General features: G+C 42.2%; 1 protein-coding gene across 1 annotated transcript; it reads right to left on the bottom strand.

Annotated features, from left to right (window-relative positions):
• Positions 1–625: 625 nt before the first annotated feature.
• Positions 626–1497, bottom strand: LOC117575969 (trypsin). The gene has a single exon (XM_034260448.2). The coding sequence runs from the start codon at positions 1486–1488 to the stop codon at positions 667–669; it is 822 nt and encodes a 273-aa protein (XP_034116339.1). The 5' UTR covers positions 1489–1497; the 3' UTR covers positions 626–666.
• Between the last annotated feature and the right edge of the window lie 20792 nt (positions 1498–22289).

Raw genomic sequence — 22289 nt, 5'->3', positions numbered from 1 at the left:
TTGACGGGTTTTGTTAATATTGTTTTAGATTTTTGGTACATACTCTTATAATAATAACGATTAGAGCCTTTATGACTCCTGAAAATTTGGTTGGAATCAGATACAAAATGTACAATTTATTAAAAAACAAATTGTATATAGGAAAAACGAGTCTTAGTTGTTTTGGTTGATAATCTGGTATATATTGTCCTTAATTGTCTATTTTAAGCATGAGAATATATCGGTCATCGGTATCATTTAGTATTTCATCAGTATATTAATTTGGTATATTAATAAATGGGTATTTTAATCTCATCTGTAGCTATTTTACAGGTTTACTTTTCACAACTATTTTTTGCAGACATAGTACTATATTTATATAGTGATATATTTAATATATAGATATAGTGACATATCCAATACCGCATTCACTACTCAAGTAATGGATACATACATTTATTTATAACAGAAATAGTAATATATGTATTTATATAATGATATATTTAATATGTCTGTAGTAAATAGTGCAATTGAAATCATCACGAAAAAGTATTTGTATGGAGTGAAATTCGAAATGTACAATTCCAAAATTCCTTCCATTATAACAGGAGTGGTAAACACAAATAAGTTGAACAACAATTCGAAATTCGTGTGAAATATTTGGCTAAACCATTTTATTGAAGCTCTTTACAATGCAGCTGAGGTCAGTTCGATCCAGGCCTTGAGGGAAGCAACATCAGCATAGACACCAGGATAGTTAGTCCAGGCGCAGCCGTTGCCCCAGGATACAATACCGACAAGCTCTCCATTGGCCACAAGTGGGCCACCAGAGTCGCCCTGGCAAGCATCCTTCTTCTCGTCATTGGCACCGTTGGCGCAGACCATGGTGTCGAGAATCTTGTCGGAGCCATAAGAATAGTTGGCAGAGCCGCATTCGGAAGCTTGCACGATTTGCACATCGACTTCCATGAGGTTGTTGGGGGAAGAGCACAACAAGAAGCAAGTGGTGCCCCATCCACTGACGACAGCAGGAGTTCCAGAATCGGGAGTCTTAGAGGCCAAAGGAATGGCACGGATCAAGGAAGTCTGACGCACAGGAGAGCTTAGCTTGATGACAGCCACATCGTTGACCATGAGGTTGCTGTTGTAGCCTTCGTGGAACTTGAAGCTCTTCACACCGACGACCTCACCACCAGAGTTGCGGGCAGTGGAACCCAGGCGAACCTGCATCTCGGCGGCCTTGTAGGATTGCATGCAATGGGCAGCGGTGACGACGGTGTCATCGTTGATCAAGCTGCCGCCGCAGAAGTGGGAGCCCTTGATGGTCTGAATCGACACCTGATAGGGATGAGCATCGATGGTGGTTGCCTGACCGTTCACAATGCGTCCGAATGGGAACTCGGTGTCGGGTGAAGCACTGGAGGCGGCGATGCCCGCAAGGACGAGGAGAGAGCAGAGAACCAGACGATTCATAATGTTGCCGTTGAATAACTGATCAGTGTTGAACATTTTTGGTTTTTATACTCTGGCCAGGCTATCAGTCTATTATCAGGCTGTAAATCAAGCTTGATCCATCGTGCGGTTTTCACGCTAATAAACTGCTTGATGGCGAACGCGTGTGTTATCAAAATGTTTCAAATTAAATTTATAATCATTAAGATTTTGTTTTTCTAACGTACAAATTCTTACTAGCAAATCAATAATAAATCAAAGATACGACCAGACGACATGACAATACTTTGATATCTATGTGCAGGTGTGCGCATCAGAGTTCAAACTCAGGGTCAAATGTTTGTCATACCCATTGCCCATAGGGAAGAAGGGTATTATAACTTTTAACCTGCAGGAAAGGTATGTAACAGGCAGAAGGAGTCTTCTCCGATACCATAAAGTATAAACATATATATTCTTCTTTTGAGACAACAGCTGAAATGATATAATATAACCATATGCGTCTGACTGTCCGTCTGACTGTCTGTCCGGCTGTCTGTCTGTCCGTCTGAATAAACACCTAGATCTCATAGACGATGAGAGATTGAGCTTTCATTTTTTACAGCTCTTCGTATTTTTGCACGCAGATCAAGTTTGTTTCAAATTTTTGCCAAGCCCACTTACGCACTCCCAAATTGGGAACAAATAACTAGCGTAATCTTAAAGTTAGGGCCGCGATGTATTTATGATTCGTAAAAATTTGATTGTGATCAGATAAAAATTGTCGAATTAATTAAAGAAATTCTTTTGTATTGGCAAATAACACTATTTATTAGGTGTCCTAGTTGTTTTGGCTGACAATTTGGTATATTTTGAATATACTTGAATATACTACTTGAATATACTACTATATCAATATACCAAATATATTTACCATTATTTAAGTATTTTTGTCAAGCAGACCAGACTGTAGATTTCTTACTTGTTTTAAAGCTAGAGCTGCGATGTATTTATGATTCCTGAAAATTTGGATGCGATCGAATAAAAAGGGTCGAAGTTATTTAAGAAATACTTTTGTATTGCAAAAAACCACTACGCAAACGGGGCTTTCATAACAAATGTGAAAGCTATAACTACAATATGTATAATTTTTTTATTCAACAACATGAATATAGTGTGTAAATAAATTATTACATATAAGTTTAATTAAGTTAAGTTTAATTAAGTTCAGAAACAAAATTTTGTTCGCGGTTGGAATCCATTCAGAAACATACATTCGGTTACAAAATAACTTTAATTAAGTACAAATATTTATGTGTTGTGAAACTTTTATTAGCAAACAACTCTTTTAAGGGGACTGCTTCTTCAAGTAGTTGCTTTTTATGTGAAAAGATATTTATAATATAGAGATATCTCTCATATCAAAATTCAACGAGTGCGCTGCTGCATGTCAACATGTCTAGTAGTAAATATATACATATATAGTATACTGACGTATCAAAATGATTATAAAATCGTGAGCAGAAAGCTATCTAAAAATAAAACAAAACTCTGAATTCTGCAATAAATTGTATTATTCTAATCGTGAACGATCAAATAACAATTTGTAAATGTTAAAACTTGAGGCATATTTCAAGGCGCAAACCAAGTTTTATTTTATATTCAGCAGAAGGTTGAATCTGAATATAAAATAAACAACTTATTCTTGGTTATATTAAGTTGGAATCTCAACTATTCCATGCGAGGATCGATGATGGTATAAATTGGAATTAATATACATATAAACATACAAATATATGTATACGAGTATATACATAGATACTATAATTACTTCATCCTACTTGATCATTTAAATAATAATATTCTAATTAACACCAGCATCAACAACAATAGTTATTTAACAACTTAATTATTAGAAAACAAAATAAAAAGATTATAGAATTTTAGATGCTTTAAGGCGGGGATATTAGTGGGAAAGAATAGTTTTGAAGATAATATGAAGACTTAATAAAAAAAAGGAATAGTTAGAGGCGTATCAACAATCTTTTTTTTGGACAGCTTAACAAGTTATTTTTAATCAAACATTGCACGAAACTGATAGAACGACTATCAAAGAAAGCATTTCATAATAAATAACATAATATCTGAAAGGTCTATTTATAAAAGTATTAGACACAGTTATTATTAGTTAAATAATAATATTCTAATTAACACTAGTAGCAACAACAATAGTTCTTCAATAACTTAATTATTAAAAAACAGAATGGAAAGAATATAGATTTTTCTCTTAAGAACGATTTTTTAAGGCGGGGATATTTATGGGGAAAAATAGCTTTAAAGATAATAAGAAATAATAAATAAAAATAGGAATAGTTAGACTGTTTTTTTGGACAGATTAACAAGTTATTCTTAATCAAACATTGTAAAGAACTGATAGATTATCAAAGAAAGTATTTAATAATAAATAACATAATATGTGAAAGGTCTATTTATAAAAGTATTAGACAGACTGTTAAAGTGTGAGAATGAACGAAGAGCATCTCAAAGGAGTTTCTAGCTGTGGATCAAGATGCGAAGTGAGTGTTTTGGCTTCAGGAGCAGAAGCAGAAGCAGAAGCAGAGCTGAGCTGAGTTGAGCTGATTGGAACGTCAGAAGGTGAGTTTGACTGTCAGTCAAATCAGTGCAACGCATGCGTGCAACATTCATCATCGTCAGACGCACACACGCACACACACACACACATGTGAGCGCCAACAGATTGTTGCAACATATTTTATGTGAAGGGGACGCATCTCCCCGCTCCGCCCTCGCTCTCTCTCTCTCGCTCTCGCACTCGTCTATCGTCGTTGTTGCCTGCGTTTAAGGCTTGGAGATTTTTTCAATTTTTAGTGAAAATTACATCATCACTTATGCTGAATGGCATTTTTGCCTGGTGAATTATTAAAAAATTTCTTTGTCAACAAATCACTTGCTGCGACGCAAGCACTGAGGGGGGAAGGAAGCTTGACTAAATAAGGTGCTGCGGCCCCCCTCAGCCTGCACTCACACATACACGATTTACATTAGCTCCACGCACATTGTGTGTGTGTGTGTGTTTTGGGAAATTTAAAAACGTCGCAAACAAATTTGTTACCGTTGAGGGTTGTTACACTTTAGGCAGAGGGTAGCTACAATCCCCCCTCTGTCTCCCCCTTCCCCAACACCCTGCGATACACAACGAGCAGCGAGCTTGATGATGTATGACTGCAAGGTACAAAATCGTTTTCAACCATAATTTTGTTTGTCTGACACCTACGAAAGACGCATAAATCTCAGGCTTAAAGCTGTTTCTGCCTGCTTTAAGCCATATTCAACAACAACAGCAACAACAACAACAACATCATCGACTGAAGAAGAAGCAGGAAAGGAAAAACTGCCTGCAGCCGTCGTTGACAAATTCAATAATTTTTCCCATTACTGGGCACATTTTTGTGGGCTTGTTTTTGTCTGGCTGCGTAGCAAATTGATTGACGCTGAAAGAAAAGACTCTCTCTCTGTCTCCCACTCTCTTCCTCTCTTGACGAAAGCGAAATCTGTGGAGCTAAATTTAATTTCCCTGCCCACACACAAACACATACTCAGCGAGAAGGACGCAATCGACACCTGCCCAGACACCTGCCGGAAAATAATCAAAATAAAATATGGATTTTTCTTTTGCTTTGTTCCTTTTTGTGGCGCCCGAAGCGAGGACATCGAAGGAGTCGACTCGCATTAACTGAAGTCTACCAAAGCACAATTTGTCTTGCCTGACGATGTTGATGTGGAGCCATCCATACGCATGTGTGTGTTTCCCCCTCTCCATCTCCATCACCGTCTTCATCTCCATTTCCGTCTCCATCTTCAAGTAGGCCGTAGTTTTAAGCTCCCCCAAACAAACAAGCCGGAAGTTCATTCAGTTATCCCCGTTGCGTTGTGTTGCGAGAGGCGCTAATTCTTGAAAATTTGTGTAAAGGCTTTGGCATTTAGTATTTGCGAACATCGAAAGCTAATGCAGCAAAGCTGCTTTCACCTCACCTCCCCCCTCTCAACCATCTTAATGTGGAACGGTAGACTACTTCGGCACTACTCCGAGACGACACCACGTGTGGTCCATAAGCTTAAATGCTAGTTAAAGCTACAATCTCGAGTTGCCGCTGGCTGCGCATTATCCTTGAGGATAATGTCGAGAACATCGCAGTCGGATTAGCGGCCATAATTTAACTAGAAATTGTTGAGAGATTGAAAAGTGGATTCTAACATAAATAACTTTGTAAATTCATTCAAGAGTATTTCTATTTCATGATAGGCATAATACTTAGGCTTAATAATATTTAATATTAGTCTTCGAAAATTTTGGTATCATAAAGTTGTTATAAAATTGACAAAAATTTTGGTATTATAAAGTTGTTATAAAATTGACAAAATTTTTGGTATTATAAAGTTGTTATAAATTGACAACTTAAACTAGAAAGTTTTTACGAAATTCTTTAAGTTATTATTATTCTTCTAGGTCTTAGGAATTGACAGGATCTTTCGAAAATTTAAGAATTTATAATTTATTTTAGCAAATTATAAGTAAGATAATTTGAAATTTAAAGTAGTCACATAAGTAATTTGTTTTTAAATTATTAATTATTATAGTACAATATATTAGTAAGTAGAGACACATTTTTAAATAAAATGCTGAAATTATTTTTCTATAATCAATTTATTGTAACATAGATCATAAAAAAATGTTCTCCCACGTAATTAACTTCACATGTAAATATCTTAATATTGTTAGTAATTATGAACATAATAAATATTTATTTCCAAATTATTATTATTTTAGTATCCCAAATATTTCTTATAAAACTTATTATTGAGATTTTAAGACTCCTATATTAACATATATATAGTATAATATTATATTGTAGGATTTACCTAAAGAAAAATGTATTTTCTTCACACTGCTTAAACATAGTTTATATAACAAGTAAGTATAAAAATAATATAAAATTTAATTTATATAGTAATTAATTTTTTAAATCCCAAGTAAATTATGCCTAGTTGAATATCGTTCGGATCTGTATACTCGAATTATGTAGTTATAATCCTTACATTGTTAAACCAATCTTAATCTTTTAAGTTAGTGCATTATTACTTTACAGCAGCTAAGGCTTTAGAAATAAAAAAGTCTAGAGCACGACAGTAAATTTTGTGAAATCGCATTTGCCAGCAACAAATTACTGATAACGACTTTCGACGCAGTTTGCACAGTTAATGCAAGTTGCAACTCACGATGCAATAAATCCTATCCAATTATCGAAAACTTTTGGGAAACATTGAGAAATATGTAAGAAGAACCACAAACAATTGCGAACGCGAATCTCGAATTGAATTTGGGCGCAAAACATTCTCAGCCAAAATAATTTTTTGCCGCCAAATGGAATGTAAAACTTGCTACTCGAGTTATCCATTTCAATAATGTCGAGAACACATTCGAACGTGCGGCAAACTATGCGGCGAGAATAGTTTACGGACAGACAGAGAAAGAGGGAAAGGGAGAAAACGGATGAAGAGTGGAATGGGGATGAAATGGTATTGAAGTGCAATTAATTGGCGTTGAGACAAAAGCAAAACAAAGCAGCAACCCAATGAAATCGATACGAAAATGAGCAAAAGTTTTAATTACCCATAAAGATGTTCGTACACGAAACAAACGTAACAACAAGAACAAGATTGAAGTGAAGTGAAGGAGGGGAAGGGAAATGCTTTTGGGAAATTGCTGTGGGTAAAGACTTTTTCCGGTTTCGTTTCTTGGCCAAGGCGTGTTTCGAAGGCAGTGAAGCAGCAGACTCAAGCAGCTATGGCTCATAAAGAGCATAAGGCATAAAATTGGCTAATACTTATTTGGCATCTCCTCTTGCCTTTGCCTGCCTTCTAGTTAAAGTAAACAAGCAGCTGGTTGGCCATCTATTATATGGCAAATTTCATCTAGAACCACATTTGAGATAGACAAAGAGAAAGGAAGTGGGAGCGAGAGAGGAAGCGAGTGGAGGCCATTTTCAAAAATCAATGGCCAATAAGTAGGCAACACATTTTCTGGTCAGTCATTTTCGTTGTGAGCTGTTGAGCGCCCACAATTGCCGCTATTTTCCCCCACTTCCCCCTCTGCTTCCTCTTCAACACAGCGTCCACTTTGCACTGTCATCCATGTGGCACGCCCTCAAGTTACTTCTCTCGTATCTCGTGTCGAGTTCCGACAGCATTTCCTACTGCTGCTGCTGCTGCTGTCTTCTTGTTGTGTTCTTGAGCTTAAGAAGTTAAGAATTCAATTGACCACAAAATCAAGATGATTATTCGCCCTAACCTCACTCCACACTCTGTCTCGCTTTCGCTCTCTCTCTTTGTCGCTGTCAATGTGGCTGGCATAATCGGGATTTACTCTTGGCGAAGCATATGTATGTACTTACTTCTACTATATATGTTTGTTATCCCCCATTTGCTGACTGAATGGATCAGTGAGTGGATATTGAGACTATGATTGCCATGTGATTGGATAACTAGTTGGCAATTAGAACATGACTGACAATATAATACAGTTTTAATAGTGAATGACACTTGCGATTAACAGCCGAATGCAAATACACAGAAGGTCTAAGCAAAAAGCTTTCAATGTAACCTGTGAGCATTTTACATAACTTTAAGAGCACACAGGTTTCTCTTAAATTAGCTCGCCACTTTGTTCGTTGTAGTTGTTATGCAGTCAAGATCTGAGGCTGTGATAAAAAGCTCTTCAAGCGCTTACAGTGCTGTGTAGAGTGCGTATGTGAATACATATTACGTACACTTCCCAGCAAAAACTGTTCTCTACAATTGGGAACAGTGAATTATGTCACCAGTTACGTTTATTGTGCATTTTCACATTGGGCAAGTTTGGTTCATTACTACATTAGACAAGTTAAATATAAAATAATATTCGGACACTGGAGATTTTTTGTACTTTAAAAAACTTTTGTACTAAATTGAATTCAGTATACAGCTTAGTATAATTTTGTAGCACTTTTGCAATATGGTAAATATTTTAACTTTAAAACTGTAAATTTTATTGTGGAAGTATTGCAGAAAGGCAATTATATTGAATAGTGAATATTTATAAGAAACTGTATTTATAATAAAATGTGTATGTGTATAGACGACAGAATATAACTCAAGGAAAAATTAAACTGCTTTAAATTTCTTATATTTTATATTTTTAATTAACAAAAACCAAGACTGTTGTTTTTGCACTTGCAAAGAAAGCATCGAATAATTTGTATTTTGTTATTTGGTGGCCTGCACTTAATTTAATTTGTTTAGCATATTTTGATCGTTTGTTTGCCCATCAATTAGTTGTGTGCGTGCTTTCTAATTTTGTTGATTTTGTTGTGTGTGGGTGTGAACAATTAACATTATTCTTGGTGTGTTTATTTAAAATGGCCAGATTTTAAACCATGTATATAATAATAATATATGTATATTGTTATTTATTGAAGATTACTTATGTTTAGCCTCAATCAGATCTCTGCAAACACTTTGTTTATGCTCAATTCATTCGCTGTCATGTGTCAAGCTGAGCTACTCAATTAGCAGCCACGTATCCAACACACACACACACTATTAAACAATGTCCAGCTGGTTATAGGAAAGAAGAGAGAGAAAGGGGGGGCGGGGGGACAGAAGTCGGTCAGTTTTGGTTAATTGAATGCAAACAACGCAACGGAAATGTTGGTCAAACACGCAAAACGGCGAAGAGCAAATGGGAAATCCAACCCCTAAAAATTATTTATGTTTCATATATTGACCATTCATTTTGGCTTTTATCGCCACAGCCACGTATAGGCTCGTCGAGAGAGGGGGATGCGAAGGGAAAGGGGCTCCGAGGGTGCGCCAGCGACAATTTATGAACTCGTGGGCCGTTTTTAGCATTTGACATTTGTTTGGTTATGTCGAGGCGACTGCCGTTGATTGTTGGTGTCGCCTTGCACGCAAATTTGTGAAATTGTATCATCACCCTGCTCCTTGGTCCTGGCAACTTAATTAACAACCAACAGCAGCAAGCAGCAAGCAGAAGCAGAAGCAAAAGTAGAAGCCAAGACCAGGTCGGAATAGGCCAGGCCAATTGACACTGTGACACCAGCTACGCTTCCAGCTGAGGAGTCTTCCATGCATATCCTGTGTGTTTACATAATTCAACGTTTATATTTCGAACAGGATACTCTTCCCTCTAGAGTACTAAGAGTTCAATAGTAAGTAAACATATAGTAGTATAGTAAGTAAACATATAACAGTAAGATAATAACATTAATTAACATTAATTAATTATACAATTTATTTATTGTCTAAACAGAAATAAAAAAAAATAAATAAAGAAGAGAAATTAAAATTTAAGTAATACCTACTAAATTACTTTTAGGCATAACAACTGTTTGATATAGAAAAAAATTAAATAAATTAAAAATTTAAGCAGATAGGTCTTTTTACTATTTAACATTTATAACAATGATCTCACAATTTATTATTGTTTATTATTATTATTATTATTATGTATTTTGTGATTTTATATTAACTTATCAAAAATTATTATTCAGACTTTTATTTAATCAACTAAATTTCAAATTTGTTATACATAAGATTATAAACTCATCATGAAAATCCATTCATTATTATTCCAACAAAATAAACGTCATTAATTTCAATTCAACTGTTAAACTTAGATTCTTATAAAAATAAATAATAATAATAAAAATACAATTAATTTTTATGAATTTTTACTGACCATAGTTGACTTTTATTTAAGCAATATAAACGAAAATTGAAATAAATTAGAGATTTGAACGCATGAAAAATAAAGTTAATTTAAATTTAATTGAATTTTATATATTTCATTATTTATATTTATAAAATATTTTTTCTAATTTCAACTTTTAACAAATTACAAATATTTTACTCATCTCTATTTTACTCTGTCTTTTACTGTAATTAATTGTAAGAGCATCTACAGTTCGGCGAGCACTGTTTGATTCCTTCCCCCGCTTCTGCAGTTTCATGTTGAGACAGCATAATTTTCAGGCATTTAGCTTGACCAACCCGGAAGCATTTTGCTTAAATGTCTGGTCATTTGTAAATAGTTCGTTTCGTGTTTCTTGGGCCAGGCCAACAACACTTGACGGAAATGAGCAAGAAATGAGCCACAGTTCAGTTTTGAGGGTTGAGGGGATGGCGGCCACAGTTTATGGGGTGCTGACCACAAAAAATGTCACGACTTTCACCTGAAATGAATGAATTGGCTTTGGCCATGGCTTTGGCTTTAGCCCTTGGCTTGACTTGACTTGGCCTGACTTTCCTGAGCACACCACACCAGAAATTAGCACAACATTAAATTACACGATTTGGTCGCAGTGATAAAAGCTTAACATATATATGAGTTTGTTATGGTTGACATGAGTTATGATCTCTTAATATTCGGGGTTGTCTAAATGTGTGTGTGTCTTTTAATAACCGGAGTATATCATTTAGAACATATCTTAATACGTATGTTCTAATTAGGTCAATGCTTTTTGATGTACGGCTTCAAGGGTTTGTCGCCCTAAGAGTAAAAGAGACGCAAAAGAGCGCACTTATCGAATGTGACAAAGAGTAATGTAAGAGAGAGTTTGACAGCCACTTAAAGGCTTACTCATTTCACTTGTTCCAGTTGCTTTTAAACTGTTCGTTCGTTCGCTCGCTTTATCGATGACTCAGATTTTCATTTGTTTGTTTAGTTTTTATCGAACTTTCGCTAAAGCAAGACTGCTGAGATTTAAAGACTTGTATTGGGTGAGTTTAAAAACTGAATTTGCATTTCATTAAAAAAGCTTCAAGTGCACTTAAAAATAAAACTTTATGCAATTAGCCAAGTTACTTAGAGGCGGCCCACGAATGATTTTTCTTTAGAACATTTCATTCAAATGCTCAGACATTTGTTACAGGCAGGCGAGCAATTCAAAAGTCAGGCACTCAGGCAGTCAGTTAGCTACATAGACGTCCCAACGGTCATTCATTTCATGACCTGCATCATCAATAACTCATGCCAGGCCAATTTGTATACTTGGACAGTTTTGCGTTTGGCGCTCTCTTGACTTTTGGCCAGCTTCGTTGACGGTGACGGCGACGACGGCGACTTGGTCGAAAGTCAATATACCAATTCGAAACTCATGAGCATGGCCTAGGCTCTTTCTCTCTCTTTTCTTTCTCTCTTTTTCTGTCTCTCTCTTTTTGGCATTGGCTTGGGCATCTCAGCCACATTTCAAAAACAGTTTCCAAGACATAAATCACTTAAATGCCCCAACAGCTCTGCAAAACGGAACTGTTCGATTTGCCAGCCTCAAAGAACCAATTGCAATACCCTCGCAAAAGTATTATTAAATATTTTGTGTACTTACTTATTCAATGACAACTTTGAATAATCGATAAAAAAGTCGACAAATCAATAAACGAGTAAACACGCAAGTAAAATGCTAAACTATTTAAAGTAGTAATTGTCGTTTGAGCTTTTTAAAGCAATAATAGTTGGAAAATAAATGAGCATACCTATTTTATATTTAAAACTTGAAATTTTTTTTAATAACTATTGGATTAATATAGAATATAAGAATAATTCACCATTTTATTTTCCTTAAAAATGTCTTAATATTCACAAAATTATAATCGATTAGATTTAAGAAAAATAAATAGTTATTGTAACTATCTTCATTTACAGATATTTTAGAGTATAACAACATTTCATTCTTAAACAATAATTCCTGTTTATTACTTAAAATTAAATAAATAATATTTTAAGTTCAATTACTAGAACGGGTTTTTTCATTTTTTATTATTTCCAATATTAATGTTTATATTTCCAAATACAGAGTGTTAGAATAGTATTTACAAACCTTTCCAAATGTAAAACAAATGAATTAAAAATCAGTGTCCATAAATCTAAAGTAAAGTTTTACATCAATTTAAGGTAAATTATTATTATTTGTATACTATATTCATGAAATAATTGGAATAATTTGTTATTGCGGCTAAATGTATTTTTCTTATTTTATTATTTTACTTGACTTTATTTTATTCCCTTTCTATTTATTTTAGTTAATTTTATCGTATTTTGTTTTAATTTATTTTATATATTATTTTGTTATTCTTAAGCTAGGGTATTAATTGCGTCGCCTAGCGTCAATACTTTATTCTTTAGTATTTTCTTCTACTGTTGGCCTGTGGTCCACTTCGTTTCGAGTTTTATCATAGGCAAAAATTGATTTTTTGTTTTTGCCTGCACAAAAATAACGATAAATTGAGCAAATGTCAGTGCTTCACCCTCGGAATCAGCAGCTTTGGATTTGGCTTTGGCATTGCCCGAGATGAGTTCAGTTGAGTTGAGTTGAGTTGAGTTATAGCTGCACTTGATATGTGGGAGACATGACAGCCTATGGCCAACAAATGGCAGGTAACAGTTAAGGTGAAGATAAAGGGAAAGTCGTAGAACATATTAGTTAGAGCTTCATCTGGAAGTTGGCTTGTTTGACTGCTCGTCTGGCCAATATCGTCGTATAATTTGCACAAAATTGAGATTTATTGTCGCCAAAAAGTTTTGCAAATCGATTGAAAAGTTCAACCCCATCTGTGACAGTATTTTGAGTGTGTTCATATTTGCAGGCAGCTCTCGTTTAATTATGATTAATGAGCAGCTAATGACTTGCACTTCCAACGAAATGTCACATCAGCTTTTGGCTTTTTGCGGAATTCATGCAAATCGCTCGTGAGATCAAATAAGCCAAGACATCGAACAGCAAATCGATATTTATGGCAGAGAGTGGATAATCGCAACCCATGCGATTTAAATTCAAACATATTGCCACACAATAACAGAAAACCTAACGACAATTTCACGCAACAAATGTTTCGATTAAAAGAGCAAGAGCAACAAAAAAAAGGGAATAAAAAGGGAAAGAAAAACACGCCCTGCTCATATGTGCAAAAATGTGGAATAGCGAAAAGAATAACACACAAGTGAAAGAAAAACCCTGAAAGAAAAAAAACTTTGTTTGATATTTGCTGAAGCACGACAATGAATAATAACTACACACACACACACACACACACACACACACACACACACACACACACACACACACACACACACACACACACACACACACACACACACACACACACACACACACACACACACACACACACACACACACACACACACACACACACACACACACACACACACACACACACACACACACACACACACACACACATGAGTTGAATTTTCCGCAAGCCGGTCGCGTTTTGGAGACGCTCCTTTCGATCGCTCGGGAATTCGCCAAAATAAGTCGAAAAACCTAAAAAAAAGTGACTACGAGTTAGCTCGAGCAGTGTTTAACCCTTGTGTACTCACGGTCGGTCGGGGCACCTGCTGCTGGACGTCGTAGGCAGCCGCGTCACCAAGAGACGCATTGGTAGAGTTGACGGCTGCGAGGGAAATTGTTGTTGGTTCCAGTACAATTGACCACAACTACTGGTAAACAATAGCAATTGCACTCCTACGATCAGCTGACGACGAGGGCTGCACTACCATCAGCTGCTTAGCCAGACTGGGCGCTCTGGCGTTGCCAGTCGGCCAAACGGAAGCACAGCGCAAAGCTTAAAAAAGCACAGCGCAAAGCTCAAAAAGTGCAAAAATATCTGCATACTTTCAGGAGCGGCTTATTAATATTCGCATTAAGCTCCGCTGAAAGAGTGCAGCTGCAGTGGCGCAGTGCATAGAGGCGCGGACTATTCAGAGATCCAAGGTTCGAATCCACCAAGATCGGAAAAAGTCCAACACTTAATTTATTTAAGTGGCCTTGGCCGAAAAAGAGTGGGTCGGGATGCAGCGCACACCACCACCACCACCACCAGCAGCAGTAGTTAACAGGCCCAAGTTCCCGTGTGGCAGCAGCATAGAAGAAAATGCATGCCATAACCAAACGGGCGACAACAGGAGCAGGAGTGAGGAATCAGCAAGCAAGCTCGTCGGCGGTCGCTGTGTTGCCGGATCCCGATATGGCGGCCACACGTATTGTGTCTGTTGCTGACCCAGCCAGTGGGAAGAGGTCGCTTAAAGACTTGTTGGAGCGCTTGGCACGGAGCTGTGGACGGCCTTTCCGAGCAGTTTGCCTCGCAGAGGCACATCAATGAAAAGATGAGGAGCAAGTTGGCAAGAATGCAGAAATTGCATCGAGCCGCAAACAGAGCTATGTAAAGAGGCAAGCGTCACAGTCACCACAGACACAGCCACTGAAGGAGCATTGGATAAAGCGGCCCCAAGAAAAGTCGTGTCAGCGGCAATCGGCACAAAGCCGTCGGCAACGCCCAAGAGACAGAGGGATACCGAGGCGGAGCCTAGGAAAACTCCACCTAAGCGAAATAAACAGCAGTAACTCACGCCGAGTGGACTACAGTGGAGACGAAAAGCACGGGGAGGAAGAGGACCACTACCAAGCCACGCCCTGACGCACTGGTGGTCAGTGCAAAAGGAGAGATGAGCTATAGTGACGTGCTCTCTCAATGGTTACCAGACGGCAGGATGGGAAGCTGCAAAATGTCGCTGATAGCGTGATCACAGCGCGAAGAACTGCCAAGGGAGATCTTCTGTTGGAGCTCGGCGGCTCTGGGCTGGACAGTACTTCCAAACTGAAGGACGCAATCGAGAACGTGCTAGGGGATTGCGCAGAGGTGCGCAGCATAACCCCAGCGAACGACAATTGCTATTCGTGACTTGGACGAACTCACGCGTCAGGAGGAAGTGTTAGCAGCAGTGCATGCGCAAGCGGGCGTTCCTATCGACGTGTGCCAGCTGAAGAGCTTGAGAGCGGCATACGCAGGCACGCAGGTAGCAATTCTTCAGGTGCCACCACTATGGGCTCCAAAAATCCTTGAGTTGGGCAAACTCAAGGTAGGGTGGTCTCGCTGCAGAATTGTGGAGCAAGAGCAGAGGACGAGGTGCTTCAAATGCCTTGAGATCGGGCACATAGCCAGCAGATGCAAAAACCTCATTGATAGGAGTAACTGCTGTCTAAGATGTGGAGAACCTGGTCACAAAGTGGCATCGTGCACCAACGCAGCGAATTGCTACATTTGCAGCGCAAACGGAAGCAAACAGCTAAACCACCAGGCTGGTAGTCGCAATTGCCCACTGGCAGCAAAGAGCGTAACGAAAGCACACTCATGCAAGTAGTCCAGCTCAACCTAAATCACTGTGCAGCTGCGCATGATCTTCTTCAGCAAGCAGTGCGAGACGATAGCGCTGACGTAGCTATCCTTAGTGAACCGTACAGAGCGGTAACAGGCTCAGTCTGGGCAGCGGATACTACGGGCAAGGCAGCAATCTGGGTGTGCGGCAAATCACCGTTGCAGTTCGGACACGAGCATGCTACACGTGGATTTGTGCGAGCAAAAATTGGCGGTACATGGGTTTACAGCGTGTATCTGGCCCCCAGTCTGTCTCTGGAGGAATACGGGCGCATTCTGGATGAACTCGCAGCAGATGCTATAGGCCGCTCCCCATTAATTGTCGGCGGCGACTTCAACGCATGGGCAATGGAATGGGGCAGTCCCTGCACAAATGCGAGAGGCTCGATTGTGACGGAGACGTTCCAAATGCTGGATCTAATCCTCTTGAACGAGGGCACGCAGCAGACTTTTTGCAGAGCTGGCGTGGGGTCCATAGTCGACCTGACTTACGTGTGCAGCGCGTTGTCGCCTTCGGCACGTTGGCGCTTGAGCGACGCCTACACAGCTAGCGACCACCGTGCCATTCTGTGCGAAGTTGGCGGGCGGCGCCCCAGCAATACAAGTGACCCATCAAGATGGGTTAACTTTAATGCGGATAAGATGGATGTGCTGCGCTTCAGCGCTCGCATCCAGTGCATGGAAGTGGTAGGAAGCGCCGAGCAGATGGCTACGATAGCATTGCATGCGTTAGCGCAAGCATGCAAAGACACGATGCCCCCCAGGAGATCTTCCACCCACCACCATCTGCCAGTGTATTGGTGGAATGAGGATATCGCCACCGCCAGGCGGGATGCAACCGCGTGAGAAGATGCTACCAGCGATCGCGAGGCAGACCGTCCTACACATCGTGGCAGCTCGAATACAAAGAGAGACGGAAAGCTCTGAAACATGCCATCAAGGCGAGCAAACGCAAATGCTTCATCGAGCTTTGTGAGACTTTGGAGAGCGACCCATGGGGGAAGGCGTATCAACTGGTCACTAAAAAGATCTCGGCACACAAAGCGTCTATGCCACCGGATGATGAGATGCACTGCATTGTCCGTGAGCTGTTTCCGACTACAGCTGGTGAGTCGGTGCGAAATATTGATGTCGCCACATCCAATAACAGTGCGGCAATTGAGTGGGTTACCAGTGCCGAGATAAGTACTATCGCTGGAAGCATGAAGCTGGGAAAGGCGCCTGGGCCGGATGGCATTCCACTGAGAGCTCTTCGGCTCGCCTGTGCTCTGAGGCCGGAAATCTTCGTTGACATGTTCAACAGGTGTCTACAGGAGGCTGTCTTTCCAAATATCTGGAAATCGCAGAGACTGGTTCTGCTCCTAAACCAGGCAAGAATCCGGGCGAACCTGCTGCATATCGGCCAATCTGCCTCATTGACAATGCGGGAAAAATGCTGGAGAAAATCGTATGCACCCGGCTGGAGCGCGCTATTGCCGCAGGAGGTGACCTATCGCCAAATCAATTTGGCTTTCGCAAGGCCAGATCGACAGTCGACGCAGCGACTAGAGTTGTGGAGATCGCCTCACACGCCATAGCGGGCAGCAGATGGAAAGGAGGAGCCAAGGAGTACTGCTTAATGGTTACGCTGGACATCAAGAATGCCTTTAACTCGGCTCGTTGGGACTGCATTCTCAAGGCTCTGGCAGTGTTCCAAGTGCCGAGTTATCTTCTGGAGATCGTGCGTAGCTACCTATCCTGCAGGCGGCTATTGTACGAGACAAGCACTGGTACAGAGGAGTACGTCGTGACGGCAGGTGTTCCACAAGGGTCGGTCTTGGGCCCTCTTCTGTGGAATGCCATGTATGATGGCATCCTGAGACTAACCCTCCCACCGGGCACGCACATGGTTGGCTTCGCAGACGACATCGCTGTCCTTGTCGTGAGGAAGGAGCTGATGCAGGCCGAGAGTGTGTGCAACCAAGCAATTGCGACCATCCAGCAGTGGCTTGTCTCAGTTGGGCTGGCACTTGCGCCGCATAAAACTGAAGCCGTGCTGATAAGCAGCAGAAAACATGTAGAAGTAGCGGAAATTTCGGTTGGCTGCACAACTATTTCGTCCAAAAGAGCGATCAAGTATCTGGGAGTATGGATCGATACAAGGCTCAGCTTTCGAGAGCACCTGGAAGCGACGAGCATTAAAGCTGCAGGCATGAACCGGCTACTGTCAAGGCTCATGGCGAATATTGGAGGCCCAAAACAATTGCGACGATCGCTGATCGCGGGTGCCATGCGATCCATCGCACTGTTCGCGGCACCGGTATGGGTTCGAGCACTGGACACCAGGAGTTACTGCCAAGGGCTGGAGGCAGCGTTCAGGAAGAGTGCCATCCGCATCATTAGTGGATTCCGCACAATCTCTGAGGACGCAGCGTTCGTCATCGCTGGTGTACCTCCGTTTGTGGAAATGGCCAGAGAGCGAGCTGCTACCTATCGGCAGCTGCGATCCCGGTACCACAGCAACGCCGAAACGCGAACCGTTCGGACGGCAGGACGGCAAGAATGCCTAGAGAGGTGGCAGCGACGCTGGGATATGTCCCCAAAAGGCCGCTGGACGCATCGGCTTATCCCGAACTTGGGGGAATGGACCAGTAGGAAGCACGGCCAAGTCAATTTCCACTTGACACAGGTGCTAAGCGGCCATGGATGCTTCAGAAGCTATCTGCACCGCTTTGGTCATGAAGCTTCTGGCAACTGCTCTGAGTGTGGAACACTGGAGGATGCTGAGCATACTATCTTCGCCTGCAAGATATATGGATCACTACGCAACGGCTTGGAAAGGGCACTGGGCGTATCGATTGCGGTGGGAAACTTGGTCCCGCTCATGCTGCAATCAGTGGGCAACTGGGTCGTGATATGCGAGTTTGTGTCAACTGTGATGCAGACCCAACGTAGCATGGAGAGAGCCAGGAGGGAGTCGATGGAATAGGTGGCGCTATGTCTCTTGTGACGCATTGCTTCACGGCCGTACCGCAGGAGATCGCACTGCCCTATACCCATCATAATTTATTTATTTAGTGTATCTCGTTAGTATATTAAAACTAGTAATAGTATAGCAAAGTTGAAATAAAAAAAAAAAAAAACACACACACACACACACACACACACACACACACACACACACACACACACACACACACACACACACACACACACACACACACACACACACACACACACACACACACACACACACACACACACACACACACACACACACACACACACACACACACACACACACACACACACACACACACACACACACACACACACACACACACACACACACACACACACACACGGTCAGTCAAAGACCTTCTGGAGCGGATGGGCACAGAACTGGACGGCCTCTCGGAGCAGTTCGCCTCTCAGAGGCACATTAACGAGAAAATGAGGAGCAAGCTCATGAGGCTGATGAAGCTGCAACGAGCGGCAGCGGAGCAACTATGCCACGAGCCAGCGGAAGATCCCGCCAACGCAGTAGCAGTACCAGATCAGGCAACTCCAAGCGAAGTTAAGTTGGCGACAACCGGAAGTAAGGCAGCGGCCACACCCAAAAGACCGCGAGACATAGAGAGCGGGTCGAGGAAAACTCCTCCCCCAAAGCGCAACAAAAATGTTCACAACCAGGTGCAAGGCGGCGAGTGGACAACCGTAGAGCCGAGGAGGAGCAACATCACCACCACCGGTCCTAAGAAGAAGGCCAACAAAATACGCCCGGACGCGCTGGTAGTGAGCGCGAAAGGCGAGATGAGCTACAGCGATGTGCTCTCTCTAGTCACGAGACGGCAGGACGGCAGACTCAAAGACGTATCAGACAGAGTAACAACTGCGCGCAGAACTGCCAAGGGCGATCTGCTGCTAGAACTTGGAGGAACAGGTCTGGACAACACAGACAAACTACGAGAGGAGATCGAGAAAGTGTTGGGAGACTGTGCAGAGGTGCGCACTCTGTCTCAACTCACGCAGCTGGTTGTCAGAGACCTGGACGAACTTGCAAGCAAAGAGGAGATTGTCAAAGCGATGGCGGAGCAAGTTGGCATGCCGGCAAATCTGTGCCAGGTAAAGAGCATAAGACCTGCTTACGCCAACACTCAGGCGGCGACGGTCCTGGTGCCTCCAATCTGGGCCAAAAAAATTGGACAGCTGGGCAAGCTGAAAATCGGCTGGACGCGATGCAGAGTAGCCGAGCAGGAGCCGAGGACTCGGTGTTTTAAATGCTTGGACTTTGGGCACATTGCGAGCAAGTGCCAAAGCGCGGTGGATAGAGCAAACAGCTGCTTCAAATGTGGCGAGCAAAACCATAAAGCGGCGTCATGCAACAGACCAGCGAGATGCTTTCTTTGCGTAACCAAAGGCATCAGTGAGGTCAACCACGCAGCGGGTAGCAGACTCTGCCCTTCGGCAAATGGGCGAAGTATAAAACACACACTATGAAGATTATGCAGCTGAACCTGAACCATTGTGCAGCGGCTCAGGACCTCCTACTGGAGTCGATCAGGGAGAATGAGGTGGATGTATGCGTTCTTAGTGAACCCTTCAGACCTGGTTTTGGAGCTGATTGGACGTGCGACCACACCGGCAAGGCGGCTATATGGGTTTGTGGCAGAAACCCACACCAGTTTGGCCACCAACAGGCTGACGGCGGCTTCGTCAGGGCGCTAGTGGGCAGTGTTTGGGTGTACAGCGTATACTTAGCCCCCAGCTTGTCAATTTCGGACTTTGCTAACACACTGGACAGATTAGCTGCGGACGTGAGAGACCACTCACCAGCATTCGTCGCAGGCGACTTCAACGCTTGGGCAGTCGATTGGGGAAGCATGGTCACCAACCAAAGAGGGCGATTGGTGGTCGAAGCCTTTGCTTCACTGGACCTAACTCTCCTCAATCAAGGCTCGAAATGGACATTCAGCAGGGCCGGTACCGGCTCAATTGTTGACTTAACATTTTGCAGCAGTTCGCTCGCTCATCTAGCGGAGTGGGGAGTCAGTGACTCCTATACTGGGAGTGATCATATGGCCATTTTTTGCAAAATTGGAGCTCGGAGCCTCAGGTGCATCTCTGCCGCACCTCGTTGGAGGAATTTCTCAGCCAGCAAGCTAAACGTCGAGCGCTTTACAAGCTCGCTGAGAGAGCTGGAGGTTTCAGGCAGCGCAGAGCAGATGGTCGAGACTGTCATGGAAAGGCTAGAGTCGGCTTGCGTAGGCTCCATGCCGAGTCGTGTAAACCCCTCGCTACGCCATACACCAGTTTACTGGTGGAACGAGACCATTGCCGCTGCAAGACGTGTCTGCAACCACGCGAGGAGGCGCTATCAGAGAGCGCGGGGAAGACCCTCTTTCCTATATTGGCAAACACTCTTTAGAGAGAGAGTCGCAAAACTCTCAAAAAATGCGATCAAGGAGAGTAAAAAACGGTGTTTCCTGGCCCTGTGTGACACACTGGATGACGACCCATGGGGCAAGGCATACCAGATCGTTATAAAGAGAATCGGGGCACGGAGATCGCCACCACCACCGGATGATCTGTTGCGTGGGATTGTCATGGATCTGTTTCCCAGCGTGGAGGAAGACAACGCATGGCTGCCAGATACAGCATCCAACGATGGTCTGCCGCTGAAGTTGGTCACCAGCGAGGAGGTGTTAAAATGCGTTAGAAGTATGAAACAAACCGGCGCTCCAGGTCCGGATGGCATACCCGCAAGGGCACTAATGCTCGCCTGCTCCCTCCATCCAGAAGCTTTTTCAGCAATGCTGAATAAGTGCCTGGAAGAAGCTGTAGTCCCGGATAGGTGGAAAACTCAAAAGCTGGTCCTAATTCCGAAGCCCGGGAAACCGCCTGGCAATTCATCCTCGTTTAGGCCTATCTGCCTCATCGACGTGGCGGGGAAACTGCTGGAGAAGGTGATCTGCACTCGCTTGGAGGAAGCTATATTGGTGAACGGAAACCTTTCCCCCAACCAATATGGATTCCGGAAGGCCAGGTCGACAGTAGATGCAATCGAGAAGGTAGTTGGCATTGCTTCCAATGCAATTGCTGGCACTCGCTGGAAAGGGGGCCAGAAGAAGTACTGTCTGATGGTGACATTGGACATCAGAAACGCCTTCAACTCGGCCCGGTGGAACTGCATCTTACGGGCGCTAGACGCATTCAAAGTCCCACGGCAGTTGCTAAAGATTATCAGGAGTTACTTTTCGTCGAGAGTACTCAAATATGATACCAGTGTTCGAACAGAAGAGTACATCGTGACTGGAGGCGTTCCTCAGGGGTCTGTGCTTGGCCCGCTATTGTGGAACGCGATGTACGACGGAATCCTTCGACTGGACCTGCCGACAGGAGCAAACCTAATTGGTTTCGCCGACGACATTGCGCTACTTGTGGTCGCTAAGGAGCTGGAGGTCGCCGAATCAAATTGCAACAGAGCTATCGATTGCATTGGGACTTGGCTGCTCTCCGTCGGACTGGAGTTGGCTCCCCAAAAAACGGAAGCAGTGCTGATCAGTAGCAGGAAGAAAGTGGAAACAGCG

Source organism: Drosophila albomicans, chromosome 2R (genome assembly GCF_009650485.2).
Source record: "Drosophila albomicans strain 15112-1751.03 chromosome 2R, ASM965048v2, whole genome shotgun sequence".
NCBI lineage: Eukaryota > Metazoa > Arthropoda > Insecta > Diptera > Drosophilidae > Drosophila > Drosophila albomicans.
This window is presented reverse-complemented; position numbering and strand designations above follow the sequence as displayed.